General features: G+C 38.8%; 1 protein-coding gene across 3 annotated transcripts in view; it reads right to left on the reverse strand.

The window, feature by feature from the left end:
* Positions 1–351: 351 nt before the first annotated feature.
* Positions 352–13,969, reverse strand: part of gnb1a (guanine nucleotide binding protein (G protein), beta polypeptide 1a) — a 38,738-nt gene continuing 25,120 nt past the window's right edge. For all 3 annotated transcript variants that reach the window (XM_020089199.2, XM_069526902.1, XM_069526901.1), the window contains exons 2-11: positions 13,774–13,880; positions 12,213–12,251; positions 11,833–11,939; positions 9,967–10,030; positions 9,209–9,371; positions 7,809–7,875; positions 6,723–6,924; positions 5,971–6,187; positions 3,029–3,144; positions 352–2,479 (exon numbers count right to left, since the gene is read on the reverse strand). In XM_020089199.2, coding sequence (XP_019944758.1) covers positions 3,038–3,144; positions 5,971–6,187; positions 6,723–6,924; positions 7,809–7,875; positions 9,209–9,371; positions 9,967–10,030; positions 11,833–11,939; positions 12,213–12,251; positions 13,774–13,830 — 1,023 coding nt within the window. In that variant the 5' untranslated portion in view covers positions 13,831–13,880 and the 3' untranslated portion in view covers positions 352–2,479; positions 3,029–3,037. The remainder of the gene's footprint in view (positions 2,480–3,028; positions 3,145–5,970; positions 6,188–6,722; positions 6,925–7,808; positions 7,876–9,208; positions 9,372–9,966; positions 10,031–11,832; positions 11,940–12,212; positions 12,252–13,773; positions 13,881–13,969) is intronic.

Raw genomic sequence — 13,969 nt, forward strand, 5'->3', positions numbered from 1 at the left:
GTACCTATCTGGATCTGAGGGCAATAAAGGTAGTGAGGTATTTCCAATTGAAGAATTTTAAACCAGATACACTGGGTTTGACAGAGTTCAGCATTAAGACAGTCACTGGCCTGACTCTGTCCTGGCAGAGGAAATAGACATCTCTATACTCTAAACATCTAAATGCTTCATGGCGACCTTGATGCAAACACAAAACTTGTGTGAACGACTGCACAGAGGAGTCAGACTGATTCAACAGTGGATAAGAAATTGTTTATTTGACTTGAACATAATTACAAGGAAACCAAACAGTCTGCAACATTCTAGCTTCAGTGGGAACCGCTCTAAGTGAATCACACTCAACACAGTAGGTCATCTCAAACTGCTTTTTATTACATCTTAAATAACAGTACATTTTAATATAGTTTCTATCTTGCATCCAGCTTTCGGTTGTACACTGACTGACTTTAAAATTAAATACAAAAGGTGAAAAGGGAACAGTGGGGGTGCAGAGCTCTACAGTTATTTGATGGAGAAAGAGAGAAAAGGAAAGGGAATTTTAATAAATTTTTAATATTTTTTATTTCGTTTTATTTTTTGCCAACTCCAGGCCTAACGCACAATTACAGCACATTTTTTGTACAGAATGTCCCAGAGAAAAAACAGAATGGAAAAAATGTCACTACTGCTAAAGAAAGAGCGTCTCTGTTTACAAGGAGAAGGGAACAACAGAAAATTCTGCCATTCAATTGCTGCAAGATTTTTTTTTTTTTTTATATTAAAGGACAGAAAAAAACCTGTTATAAAATGTTTTTCTTGTAAGTGGAATTTTGTTTGCTACAGTAGGAATGAAAATTTATTTGTTCCATTTGAGATTGTGTATGTTTAAGGTGAATGAATGTACGTATGCATGTGTGTACAATTTAAACATTTACGTTACTTCTTAATTTGTGGAATCCCTCCCAAGTATGGACCAAGTAACCGTTTATGTTGCAGGGTTTGCTTCTCAAGTGCATAGCTTTGACATTTTAGTTGAATCATGTATGCACAGAGTAGCCAAAAAAAAGAAAAAGAAAAAAAGAAATCAAACAAAAGGAAAAATATAAATACCATTGTATTGATATATTCAACAGGTTATTTTCTTAAAGAAAAACATCAAAGGACTCAATTTCATATGCACCTTTTTAAGCAATTCTACAGCATGCGATTCTAAGAGATAACCCACCCATGGCAGACAACCAAAATCTTTTTTTTCGTTTTTAACTTAAAAAGTTTCAATATCATTATTTTCAAACATTGATTTATACAACATGTCATTCACAGAGTAGTAACTGCATTTCCAAGCACGGAATGGGCACCTCTGTTAAAAGAGAAACGTCCGGATTGCAACCGGGCGAAAGTGGAGGTACTACCGACCCGACCAAATCACATCACCGGTCCCAACCACGGGCAACAGAAACCAGGAAAAACAAAACTAAATCAAGGGAGAAAAAAAATGAATAATTAAGGGGGCAGGGTGGATTATGATCCAATGGGTTAATCTTCATTTAATTATTCTACACTGTCGCCAGACAAAAAGGTGTAAGAATGGTTAAAATGGTTTGTATTTTTTTTGTAGTTTTTCGTTTTAAAAACGAGCATTCATTATCATAAACAGCATGTGCTTGGTTAGTTAACTTTTTTTCCTTTAGACATTATTCTATATATGCAAAGTTTAATTTTTGTGCAAACAAAGATTTGTGGACTACACTGGAAAAAAGAAACAGTAAAAGTATCATGGGACTAAATATACAGAAGGGCCAGAAGTGGCTTGAGGACTCCCTGTTGAAGCTCAATTCTCTCGCTTTGTTCTCCAGTGGGATAAAGCTGGATTTAAAATGACATGATCTGGAGGTTCTTTTACTTTTCAACTTAAAAACATTCTCTAAAATGTGTAAAGACTAAGAAATAAAACAAAGCTTTGATCCTTATTTTAAACATTAACTGACAGTTCACTGATCTACGTCTCTTTAACAAAAAATAATCATGAAAACAAACAAAAATAAACATGGACAAAAAGCTATTAAGAGTTAGATCACTGTCATGTAATAACCTTCACTCAGACCTGACCTGTGTATAATGAGGACGCAGGGCATGTTTGCTTGGTGGCGGCAGCAGTGGTGGGATGTTTGTTTTTTCACTTACTACAATATCAGACCATGGCCATGGGAGGAATGCACAATTTTTCCCTCCATTCCATTTAGAAACCACTCAACTTTTTTTGTTTGTTTTTTTGTAGCTGAATGAGTGACAGACAATTGTGCTCTTTTAAATGAGAAGGAGAGAGAGAGAGAAGAGAGAGAGAAGAGAGAGAGAGAGAGAATTTTTGCCCTTGATAGTTTTTTGGGGTGTTTGGAGTCAGTATCATGGTGTTTTTTTTTGAAAAGATTGGATATGCAATAAAATTGAACATTGTGATGTTGGAATGGTCTTCCACTCAAATTTGGAGTCCGGATGCCATCTGGAAAAGCAAATAAACAAAAGGACAATTTACAAAATTATTACCATTATTCAGCAATATAATTTATTCACCAGAGAACTGTAAAACTGTTCAATCATGCATTGATGTTTGCAGTTGTGCTGGGTTGAGACAATAATTCTGAAATGATATTTGGGGTTTGTTTACATTTGCTGGGCTTGCTAATAGATTGTTTACTCTGCATGTGCCTGTAATGAGGAAAACTCAGCTCAGGTTGTCCATATGTGAATAAGATTTGAGAAAAAGATCGGACAGAAACTGTCTCTGCAAATGAAAAGAAAAACATCTGACTGGATCAAATCCACTGAAAATCTATTGAAATTCAACACAGGGCCACTCAGGTAATATAATTCCACTGTATTTTGCAGTTGTGACTTTATACTTTTGGTTTAGTTTCACTTCATGATTAATTTGATGCACCTTTATTCTCAACCCCCAGGTGGCAGTAAATGAAAACTCTATCTGAGGCTCTGTGCTTGGACCGTTTCTCTGACAGCTGTCACCATAAAACCTTCCTCTCTGCTCACTCACCTTCAGACTCTAGTTCCAGATCTTGAGGAAGCTGTCCCAGGACCCTGTTGCCACTGCCATGCCGTCATCAGTCACACCCAAGCAGCTCACCCGGTTATCGTGACCAGCCAGGACACCTACAGAGACAGCAGAGTCTGAGTGACAGCGACAACTCTGCTCTGTCTTAAGGATACATGCTAGGTTAGCTATAGCTGTGAAGACCAAATGACAGGATCTCCATAACACACACACACACACAAAATAATAATAATCAACATTTCTATATTAATGTCATGTTTGTGGAAAAATTAGGGTAATATAGACATTGTGAGGCAGGATCAGGACATTCAGAGTTCTGACAACATCCTGCCTGACATGTTTTAGTTGTTTGTTTAACACCATGAAGAGTCATATGGCACCGTAGAAGCGCTGGACAATTATTCCAGTCTTATACTGACCCAATATCCTGATTAACAATATCATACCGCTGATGGATAAAGTAATTGTGTATGTTTGTATATCGTATTTGAAATAGGTTGCTCAGATGCAGGCCTCCTCTGATCCCTATCCCACTAAGCAATCAATAGCTGTAAAGTATTCATGCCTCCACAGGGGCTCCTCACTGCTGGAGCAGGTGATGCTTGCTGTTCTCCAAGATGTATATTCATGCATTTCATACTCTGCTGAAAGAAACAATATCAAACTTCTAGTGTCAAAATTCAAATCTAGAAAAAGTAGATTGCTGCTCAAATGGTTTGTTTGGACAGTCCTCATCTAGTCTTCTGTAGTTTGCACACAACTGAAGACACCTAAAACACGACTACCGAAATGTATCGTACAATACATCTAACATAAATTCATACAACCATCTGCTCTTTGGTAGAAAGTCAATACAAGTGGTGTTATTAGAGTTGTGTGAGGCACAAAAAGAAGCCCCAACTGTGCTGTGATGTCAGCTAGACATGCTACATGAAAATATGGCTCCAACAACCAATTAAGAAGTGTCAATAATTTATAAAATATATATTTAGTGTATACAACACAAATTCCTCAGCCCTGCTGCAGCATCTTTATCAGTCATAGAAAAAGGTACATTAAAAAATATGCCAGAATAGAATCAAGGCTGCAAAGGACAATTCAATTCTTCTCTACTAGACTTAAATTTAATTCTGTCAGGTTTCATGGTTTGGGGGTGTTTGCTCACTGTGGGACCTGTTGGGTTTCTCTTTAATATTGTTCCTTGAGATGTGATTTGGTGCTATAAATATACAATTTTAACTTGAATTCTGCTAGAAGACACATTTTCAAGTCCAGACAAATAAATGTGGATTGGGGTCTGAATTTGAGATGTTAACCTATACTTTAACAAGCCTTGCAGGTCTGGTGCTGAGAGAACGGTGCTGGAGTTGTGCATTTTGCTTAAAGCGTGATGTTTGATTTCCAACAAAAATTGTGCTTGTATGAGCACCAAGAAGCTAACTTCTGTGTAATCACACCACTTAAATTTCCTCCACTCTCTTTCCCAGTGTTTTTCAGATTTGCCTTCGAGCAAGCAGTCGTCCACATGTCATGTGAGTTTTTTAAAGAGGCATAAAGCTGCAACTTGTGAAGCTGCTAGGCAAGAAATGTTGTGTGATTGTCTCTCGGATGGCAGCCATGGAGCCCTGCAGCTCCTTCAGAGACTCCACAGACCTCCTGCTGGTCGGCTGTATCCTGCTGCATATTCAGGGACTTGAAAGATTTGCTTGTATCCTTTGCCTGATGGGTAACACTCAGTTTACTTTTCATTTCATTGTTTGGAAATTTTCAGCTGCCTTACTGATGTAGTTTCTAACAGGAATATTACAGAATTAATTAAATAACTTTTTACAATTACAGTGAGCCTGTCAAAAACAACTCAATCACACATACCCACTGTAGTTCAGGTTGACGTCTTTGTACAAGAGAATTATTAAAATACCTTCCTCAACAAGAAAACCAAATCCACATAACTACATTTCATTTTGTCACATTACCCAAACAGCAGTATGAATGGTGCTATTCAAACTTTATGTATTATGTCTTTTGTCAAACTGTGATAAACTGATGCTGTTGCAGTGAAAAAATTATAATTTCCTCAGCCACAGAGGTTATTTTATCATCTGTGTTTGTTAGTTAACAGGATTAATCAAAAACTGGACAGGTTACCATGAAACTTGGTGGAAGGATGTGGCATGGATCGGAAAAGAACGTAAAATTAAAGAACTAGATCAGTGGGCAGATCCAGGATCTTTTATTTAACTCTGTTAGAGATGGTTTTTCAACATTTTTGTTGATTTCTCAAAATTGAAATTTTGTTGCCAATCCAATAAAATGTGTAGATGGAGAAAAAGGGGACTGTTGAGCCTTGGCAGAGGTAGGTGCTTCATCAACCATTCTAGTCTCTTATTTATCAGTGCAACGATTATTAAAAATTAGTATCTCATATCCAAGTTGATGCATTAATCCAACTTAAATTCTAAGTAGGCCTCTTGATGACATTATAAACATCTCTACAACAAACTATTCTAAACTGTGCACCACTGTATAGTATTAGAGTAGCATATATTAAAGCAGTAAAGCATATATCTTCTTAAGGCATCGCTTAGCTTTAACCAAAGAGAGGTGGTGGGATGAAAATCCTGGTCAATTTCTGTACAACCGCAAGGACAAAAATCCTCAGTTTCTACCCACTCACCTCGTCCACAATTCTGAGCTGACTCTGAAAATCGTGTTTACTGATGGTTAAGCAGTGAGATGAAAGTGTTTCCACTGTCATGAAGTGACAAAATAATTTCCTATTTGTTGGTTTGTAGATAATGCTAATTCACCTAAAACATGTCTCATATCAAGGTTCTATCACATGTTTCCGATGTGCTATGAAGAAGTCAGTCAGGGCAGCACTATCCTTTAAATCGGCTCTTCAGTTCTGTGTTGTGGCTTACCTGCACGGTCGGCCTTCAAAGTGTCCCAGACGTTGCAGTTGAAATCGTCATAGCCGGCCAGCAGTAGGCGGCCGCTCTTTGAGAATGCCACGGAGGTGATACCGCAGATGATGTTGTCATGTGAGTAAACCATCAGCTCCTGGTCGGCGCGCAGGTCAAACAGCCGGCAGGTAGCATCGTCTGAGCCCGTGGCAAAGGCGTTGCCATTGGGGAAGAACTGCATCAAAGGTCAAGGTAGATGTTTCAGTTGCCAATACTTGCATGTCATCACATATAAATACCTAACTTTAAAATGACTGTAGAAATTTACACATACGCCTTTAATTGGTCACTGTGATTATCCTGAAGTCATTTTAGTTATTAACAGTATTTAATGAATTTTAAGTACATGAATTTGTATTTCAGTAACAATTCTCTAGTATACACTACTATGAACTCCTCTGTAACATACATTACTCTGCAGAAAGTTATAACTTCAGTTCAATGCATTTAAGGAATTTGGTGTCAGCTATGCAAGAAAAACTATCAACACGGCTTTGAGAGCATAACACTGGAATGCCGTGGAACAGTCATCAACACCTGACTCCAACAATCTGCATCTTTATTTGCAATTTGTTTATAAAACTTGTGACTTTACTTGGACATGCCCTCAAGAACCTACTCACTCTGACAGACAGTATCTGAATGTGTCTTGTATGTCTAGAAACTCGAGACCTTGATATGTGTGAGTGTGTGCATGTGTGCGGCCTTACGCAGATGGCGTTGATGTCTGACTCATGGCCAGTGAAGGTCTGTCGGCACATTCCTTCTCTGACGTCCCAGAGCTTGGCAGAGGCATCGCAAGCTCCAGACACAAACAGCCTGGTGTCGGGTGCCAGAGAGAGACTCATGACATCACCGGTGTGACCAGCAAATGTAGTTGTCTGCTGACCAGTCTCAATGTCCCACAGAGCACTGGAGGAAAACAAAATGAACATCACCAAATTTCAGCTGAAACATAAAAATCTACACCTGGAGTCATTCAAGAGGGAAACTGAAACTGTATTGAGTCATTCTTATCCAGGAGGTTACAACATTTGGAGTTTAAGATTTTCTTAAACAAGGTAAAAAGGTATATCTAAGGTAGACAAGAAACCTACAAAGGGCCTGAATAACATATATAATAATAGACCTGCAACTAATACCATATTTCACGGCTCCATAGTGCGACCATGCTAGTCACACATGCAGCCAAAAATATGTCAAGGGCAGCTAAAATATTTTCATTGGTTTCAACAGATTGCCTGACATTTAACACGTCTATCCATCTGTACTTGTGTGAAGTGTTATTTACTTTTCCCACCTACTTAAAAACAACAAGGCAAGGGTATGTGTGTAAAAGTGTGGCTTGTGCTTCACCTCAAGTTACATCACAACCTTAAAACGTAAGGTTCATTTGAAAAGGTAATTTCAAATGACGCGAGTATTGACTTAGATTTACATTATTTTGTTGGAGCTGTTAACCTCCACGACACAAATCCAAAAAGGTCAAATCTTTTAAAAATGTTCTTATAAAGTCCATAGCACATTGTTATATCAAGGGCAGAATAGTGGTTTAAGCCAAGAATTACTTGACCAATTTCTTTGGTTAAGACATGATAAGCATAAAAAGAGAAATACACCTAAAATGTATAACTGCAGCGCAAAAATAATATTTTGGGGTGCTCTTGAATAAAAAACATGGGCCGATTGGAGCTGGAGCTTAAAGCGTTAAAATTTAGGACAAAACACTTTTTAAGAGTAATTTCATGTGTGGTGGTGATATATCAAACTGGACTGAGTGCAGTATCACAACTCACCAGGTGGTGTCTCCAGAGCTGGTGACAATCTGGTTGTCATCCAGGAAGCGACAGCAGGACAGGTAACCTGTAAAGAATAAAACACTTTAAGGATGGACCATCTTTTCTGTAATATTAAGAAGCACAGGCTTACTTTCCTCACTGTCTGCACAGACAGAGAAATCTTACTCCAAAACATCATCACTTGCTCTGTTTGTCTAAATGCGGTGGAGATGAATCGACTAACTAATGCCAGAAACTGAAAAAAGCTTTAAGACATCTAATTCCATTCCTGCTTCCATGGTTCATCCTTTACTAGCAGGCTGAGAGTATGTACCCCTCCCTATAGTGAGGAACCTAGAACTAAAATGCTGACACACTTCCTGCATCATGTGACACTGATCAGATGAATGCTCCTTGTCTACAGGCTCAACACTTTCATTAGTGTGAGCAGGGCTACGGCTCAACCAGCTCCTGTTTCATAAAGAGACAAACGCACCATGTGACTGGCATCTTTTAGATGTGAAAATAATCAAGGTTACACAGGCACATGGGGTTGACAGAGGGGAAAAAGAACACAGCAGATCAGCTAATAATAGAACTGCTTACATTTGACTGGTTGTCTGTAGGAGAACTTAAAAATAAAAATGACAGTAAAATGCTCTCATCAGTCCAGGTAATGTGCCCCATTCTTACTACCTGAAAAAAGCTTAAATCACTATTTTCCCCAAATCAGCTGTGATATTTGGTCTCATCTCCACCCAAAGAAAGATGTAAAAAGTGTGAAATGCAAGCTACCTAACCTCTACCTTATACCTATCTTGTCATAGTGCATGTGATCACACTGAAACTAAAAGTTCAGTAATATCCTCACACTTCTTACTTTCATCAACCAAGATAAAGTGTGCAGATCTTAGAGTACACTTAACAGTAAATCATGAAATCAGTCAAATAAAAATTCAAACAAACTTCTTAAACATCATGTTCTTAATACAACAGTATTCCTGAATGGGGGATTGTTTCGACATTCTGTTTTTGTTGTTGCTGACTTAGGACCCTCCTTTCCAGGATGCCTGAAGTCAGACAGTTCAGATTATTCTGTATTCTTATAAACTTTTTACCTGTGTCATTACAAAGTACACCACCTAGGGGGGTACACTACTTCACAGATGAATGACAGTGGTCAGGATTGAGGCATTAATTAAACAAAACTATGTGTTACCTATGTGTAGGATCAAAAGACATGATTTATTTCCCCACGATTTACAGAATCTTTTTGAACTGGAGACTTCTTAAGGGAAATGCAGGAGATATTCAATACATCGGTATAAATGTGAACTATTGACACATTGATCTGGCCTTTAAAAAAAATCCTGTGACTGATGGTTGAAAGCACATGCTAATGGGTGTGTGCAGCTTACCTGTGTGCCCAGCCAGTTCACGGCTGACACGCACATTTCCCTCACGGGTCTTCAGGTTGTAGATGGAGCAGATGTTGTCCAAGCCTCCACAGGCTACGTAGTTCCCAGAGGGGGCATAGGCGCACGTCATCACCCAGGAGGAGCGCAATGGGATGGCGTGGACCTGGAAGAGAGGAGGAAGATTTAATATTAGATAGTATGCATTGACAGATGGAAGAGAGAGAGGTGAGGACATGTGACAAAGTCTGTCCGCAATAATAACTTAACCTTTCAAGGACACAATGGCCACTATAAATAGCATTACCTGGCACACTCAAACTTGTTTTATACTAAATTCAGCATTTATTCGAACTGAAACCAGCAGCCAGGAATGTGGGAGCAATGGTTAACACTGATGAACTGGTAAAATTATGGTTCACTGGAGAACAGACTTGCCATGTTTAGACCATATAAACTTGACTCCTTTATGTCCAGTGGGTTTCACTTTTTTTAATGTGTTAATTATTCCAGCGCTAATATCTGATTGGTAAAATTTACGATTGTTTTTAACATTATAACAATATGATAATTTAAATCTAATGTACTAAAAATGCTTTTCGGTTCCACGACCATCTCCCTTTGGACAAGCTGACCAATTCAAATACACACACAGAGTGCATGCAACATTTTTCTTATTTAAGTGTAAGAAAAACATGCACATATCATAGTCCACCACGGTTGTTTCAGTTCATTGGGATGTGCTTTTTTTTTTATTGTACCTTGTTTGTGGTGTAGCTGTCCCAGATAATAAGTTTGCCATCCTGAGAGGCGCTGACCAAAAGCCTGATGAAAACAAAGACAAGACAGCTCAAATTATATATTTCAGATGCCTAGTTCGTTCAAACCTCAGGAAACGTTTCAACGCAGTTGAAACAGCAGAAAAGAATGACAGCATGCAGTTAGTGTCTGATTAATGCCCAATTTCTACTTTATTAGACAAAAAGAATCATCTTATTCTGTTATGGATATGTTTAAGTATACAGTTTTATTTCAAATGGTGATGGTGCATCAACATCACAGTATAGGATGGAGAGGGCTAATCCTAAAAACAAATGATCCAGAGAGATGAGGCACACTGATTCTAATACAGTTTATTACTTTCAAGACCTTTTTCACCTTTCAATATTTATGTGACTCAAACATTGCAGAATAAGGGCAGTTATCCTTCCAGGGTTCATTACAAACCCTGTTTTTGCTTTAGAGCAGACTCTCAGGTACCTGTGGCTACACTATCTGGGTGAATCCATCAAGAGTAACCACAGTAACGGTCCCAATGCACAAAGGAAAAGGAAGGAGTGAACACACTAATGCCTGGTGGGACTACGCAAATCTTAACTACCAGGCTGCAAGGAACTCGCTCACATGTGCACACTTCAGCAGGATAATAGACCATTGAGAGAAAGGTTTGTGCTGGGAATTCCAGTATAGAAGAAAATCAGGTTTCCTCTTTTCCAGCCTTTAAGTAAACTTAGATTAAACCCTACATAATGTCTGGTGCAATAGTCTGCAAGATGTATGCAAAGGGGATGTCATGCTAAAAACATGAATTCATTCATTTGACATTATGACCTTGAAAAAGTAAGTTTGGGCAACCAACAATAACAGTTTAACTATCATAAAACAACTACAAATCAGTGTCATACAGACATTTTAAGATGTATATTTGTGTAGTTGCAGGGTCCTCCCTCAATATATCATAAACAATTGGCTATTGAGGGGGAAGTGGAACCAACTGATGGGGTTCTTTCTCAAAGTGGAAACACATCCCAGTCCAATTCAAGTTGTGTCTCTGCTGTGGCTAAAAATATCTGACTTAGCCTAGACAACATGAAGGGTCAAAACCTCTTTATGTGACCTTCTTTCCGGGTGGCTGAATCTCAGCAGGTAGTCTTATAAATACCCCTACTCCACTGAGAGGTAAAATATTAACAGAAGAAACAAACAAACAGTAACACGAAGAATAAACAGTGGATGGAAAACAGTGGTACAATATTTTCTTAGGTATATGACTGAGAGCATGATGAGGTGACATGGCAGTTTGCAAAGACCTCTCTGTGGACTGACACACACCAGGCACCACAGTGATTAAGTTGTTGGTTGCTGAGGTGAGAGGTGCATGCAACTCCAGGGAAAAGAGCTTTATGTGAAGTGAGGAGTGTTGTTGCATCTGCCTTGGCCATCAGCCTCAACACATCTCTGACAAAGGCAGACTCCATTTTGAGTATTTTCCCTACCCACATACCCCACCCCCAATGCACACAAACACAGCAGACATAGACACACAACACACTCAAAGAGTAACTGGTGAATGCCTAATGTGCTTTTAACCATCTATTACCTTTGTGCATGAGTACAAATATATTGGAGCACTGAGTATATGTTAATCAGACAATTTTGGACACATGTCAAGACAAAACCTGTAATTGGATGCGAGAGAGCACTATTGTGGAAGGACAAGGACCCACAGGAAAAGTTAACAGGCACAAAGACAGTCAAGCATGGTTTTATATCAATATCCTCCATTTGGGGCGAAGGGGGTTGGGCTGCTGGGATGAGATGGGCAGAATAGAGTTAAATGAAATTACCTCGAGTCAGTGCCCCAGTGCATGGCATAGATTTTAGCCAGATGCCCCCTCAATGTCCGTCTAGTGCGCATCTGAATTCGGCCAACAGGGTCGATGTTAGCTGTGATCTAAGCAAGGTCAAAATCAGCAAAAAAAGACCATGAGAACACAATAAATCTACTGCTTGCATTCAAACTTCACGTAGTTTAGATTGGTGTGGTGGTTCATCTATTTGTTAAAGATTTAAAGACGACAAAAATGGAAGGAATGCAGGCTTCAGAGGATGTGTTTCACTACCCAACCTAACATAACAACTTGGTTTTAATCAATTCTGTGTTACATCTTATCATAATTTAACAGTAAACAACAATGAGTTAAGATCATAGCAAAAAATGTCTTACCTGAGACAGGGTAGCATCTGCACACGCTTTCCTGGCATCCTGAAACACAACAGCCCAGTCAAATTTGGCATCTTAACCTCAGTGAATAAATGAGACCTCAAAAACCTGAAAACTTTATGATCAACCAATAAACCACAAACTTGTGAAAATGTACAATTTTGGTGGTGGTTCTTGAATTTGTATTACAATACTGATCAATTTTACTTATCTCCATATATAATATCCTCCCCAAACAGACTGATATCATGTTGAAGTTCACAGGTCAGTGGGATCTGCTTCATATCACCATTAAAGCAGTTTCACCCAAACCCCTAACCCTAAGGTTTCCTCTTTGTTGCATATCATTTTTGAGATGTCAATGAGAATCATGTACAGGCATTTGCAGATGATTTCAATTTAACAATTATCTCTGAAGAGAAGTTTAGTGGCTCATGATGGAATCCCATAGGTGTCTTTGGCAGGGTTCCAAACTGCGACCATTTTGGTTGCAAATGAGACCAACAATCTGTCAAGTGTGACTAAAATATTTCCTTGACCACACCGGTAAACCTAACATTTTGCTGGCCTATCTCTGTATTTGATCAAGTCGCATCGCTTCCTCATCTCATCTGCAGAGTTTTCACCCACATACACAGGCCCTGGGCTGGCCCCGCCCTCACTCACTCACTCACTCACTCACTCACTCACTCACTCACTCACTCACTCACTCACTCACTCACACTGGGATTGGGGAGAGGTGAACGAGGCGTTAAATGTCGAACAGTGATGACAAAAAGTATGAATACAGGGTTTCCACGAAGGACCACCAATACAAACAGGATCAGAGCAGAAACAGCAGTGGGTTTTTACTGTGTCAGAGTCTCCTGTCTGTGTGCTCCCTACACACTCCTGCTGACCTGAACTCACTTTACACTTTAACAATAAACACAAACACTAGTCATAAGTTATTAGGACCTGAACTGTACTAAGTTTACTCTGTGTTTGTTTGATTTACTACAGGAGACACATATTTAAAGACAACCAAAATGTGGCGAGCACATAGACAAAGACACACACACAAGATCCTAGGGGAAATGCTACAATTCTAATTTAATACAATACAAACCTAAACGCTAATCTAAATCAAAACCATCCCATCCTGTTAACAGAGCTGGTAAAATATCTTGTGCCAAATGTTTCTAATAATGTACCACATTAGAGATTTCCTTGTTCAGTTTACAGCTTTACGTTCTCTGAGAAGCAAAATTGGTATTGTACAATGAAATATCCTGAACTGAATGAAAATTAATTTGAAAATCAAATTGAAACCCACCCCTCAAGAAATGACCAATATATATGGGAACTGTTAAGAGAGGCATAATCGGTGTATTATTGCAGTGCCAAAAGGTGCAATGAAAAAATGGCTAGTGCACCCAAACTAAAAAGTTAGGGGCACCAGTGCAACCAATGTAGTTAGTTCTGGAGCCCAGGATTCTTAACATAATGTCACAGTATATTAAACCTGTAAAGGGTTTTTGAATTGATGCAGAGTAAATTTGAAATAAGGCAGTGAAGGACTTACTCTGATCTGGTTCTTGAGCTGCTCAGCCTCCTGGCGTAGCTGATCCAGTTCACTCATTTTCCTCTGCTAATGGTGTGCTTCGCTCCGCCGCCTAGACTCTTGCTGATCTGGAGACAAGAAATGCAATGCTTAACATACATGACACAAATTAATTAGTTAATGTACACAAACTACACAATTCAGTCTTTAACTTTTT

This window comes from Paralichthys olivaceus, chromosome 6, assembly GCF_024713975.1.
Source record: "Paralichthys olivaceus isolate ysfri-2021 chromosome 6, ASM2471397v2, whole genome shotgun sequence".
Taxonomy (NCBI): Eukaryota; Metazoa; Chordata; class Actinopteri; order Pleuronectiformes; family Paralichthyidae; genus Paralichthys; species Paralichthys olivaceus.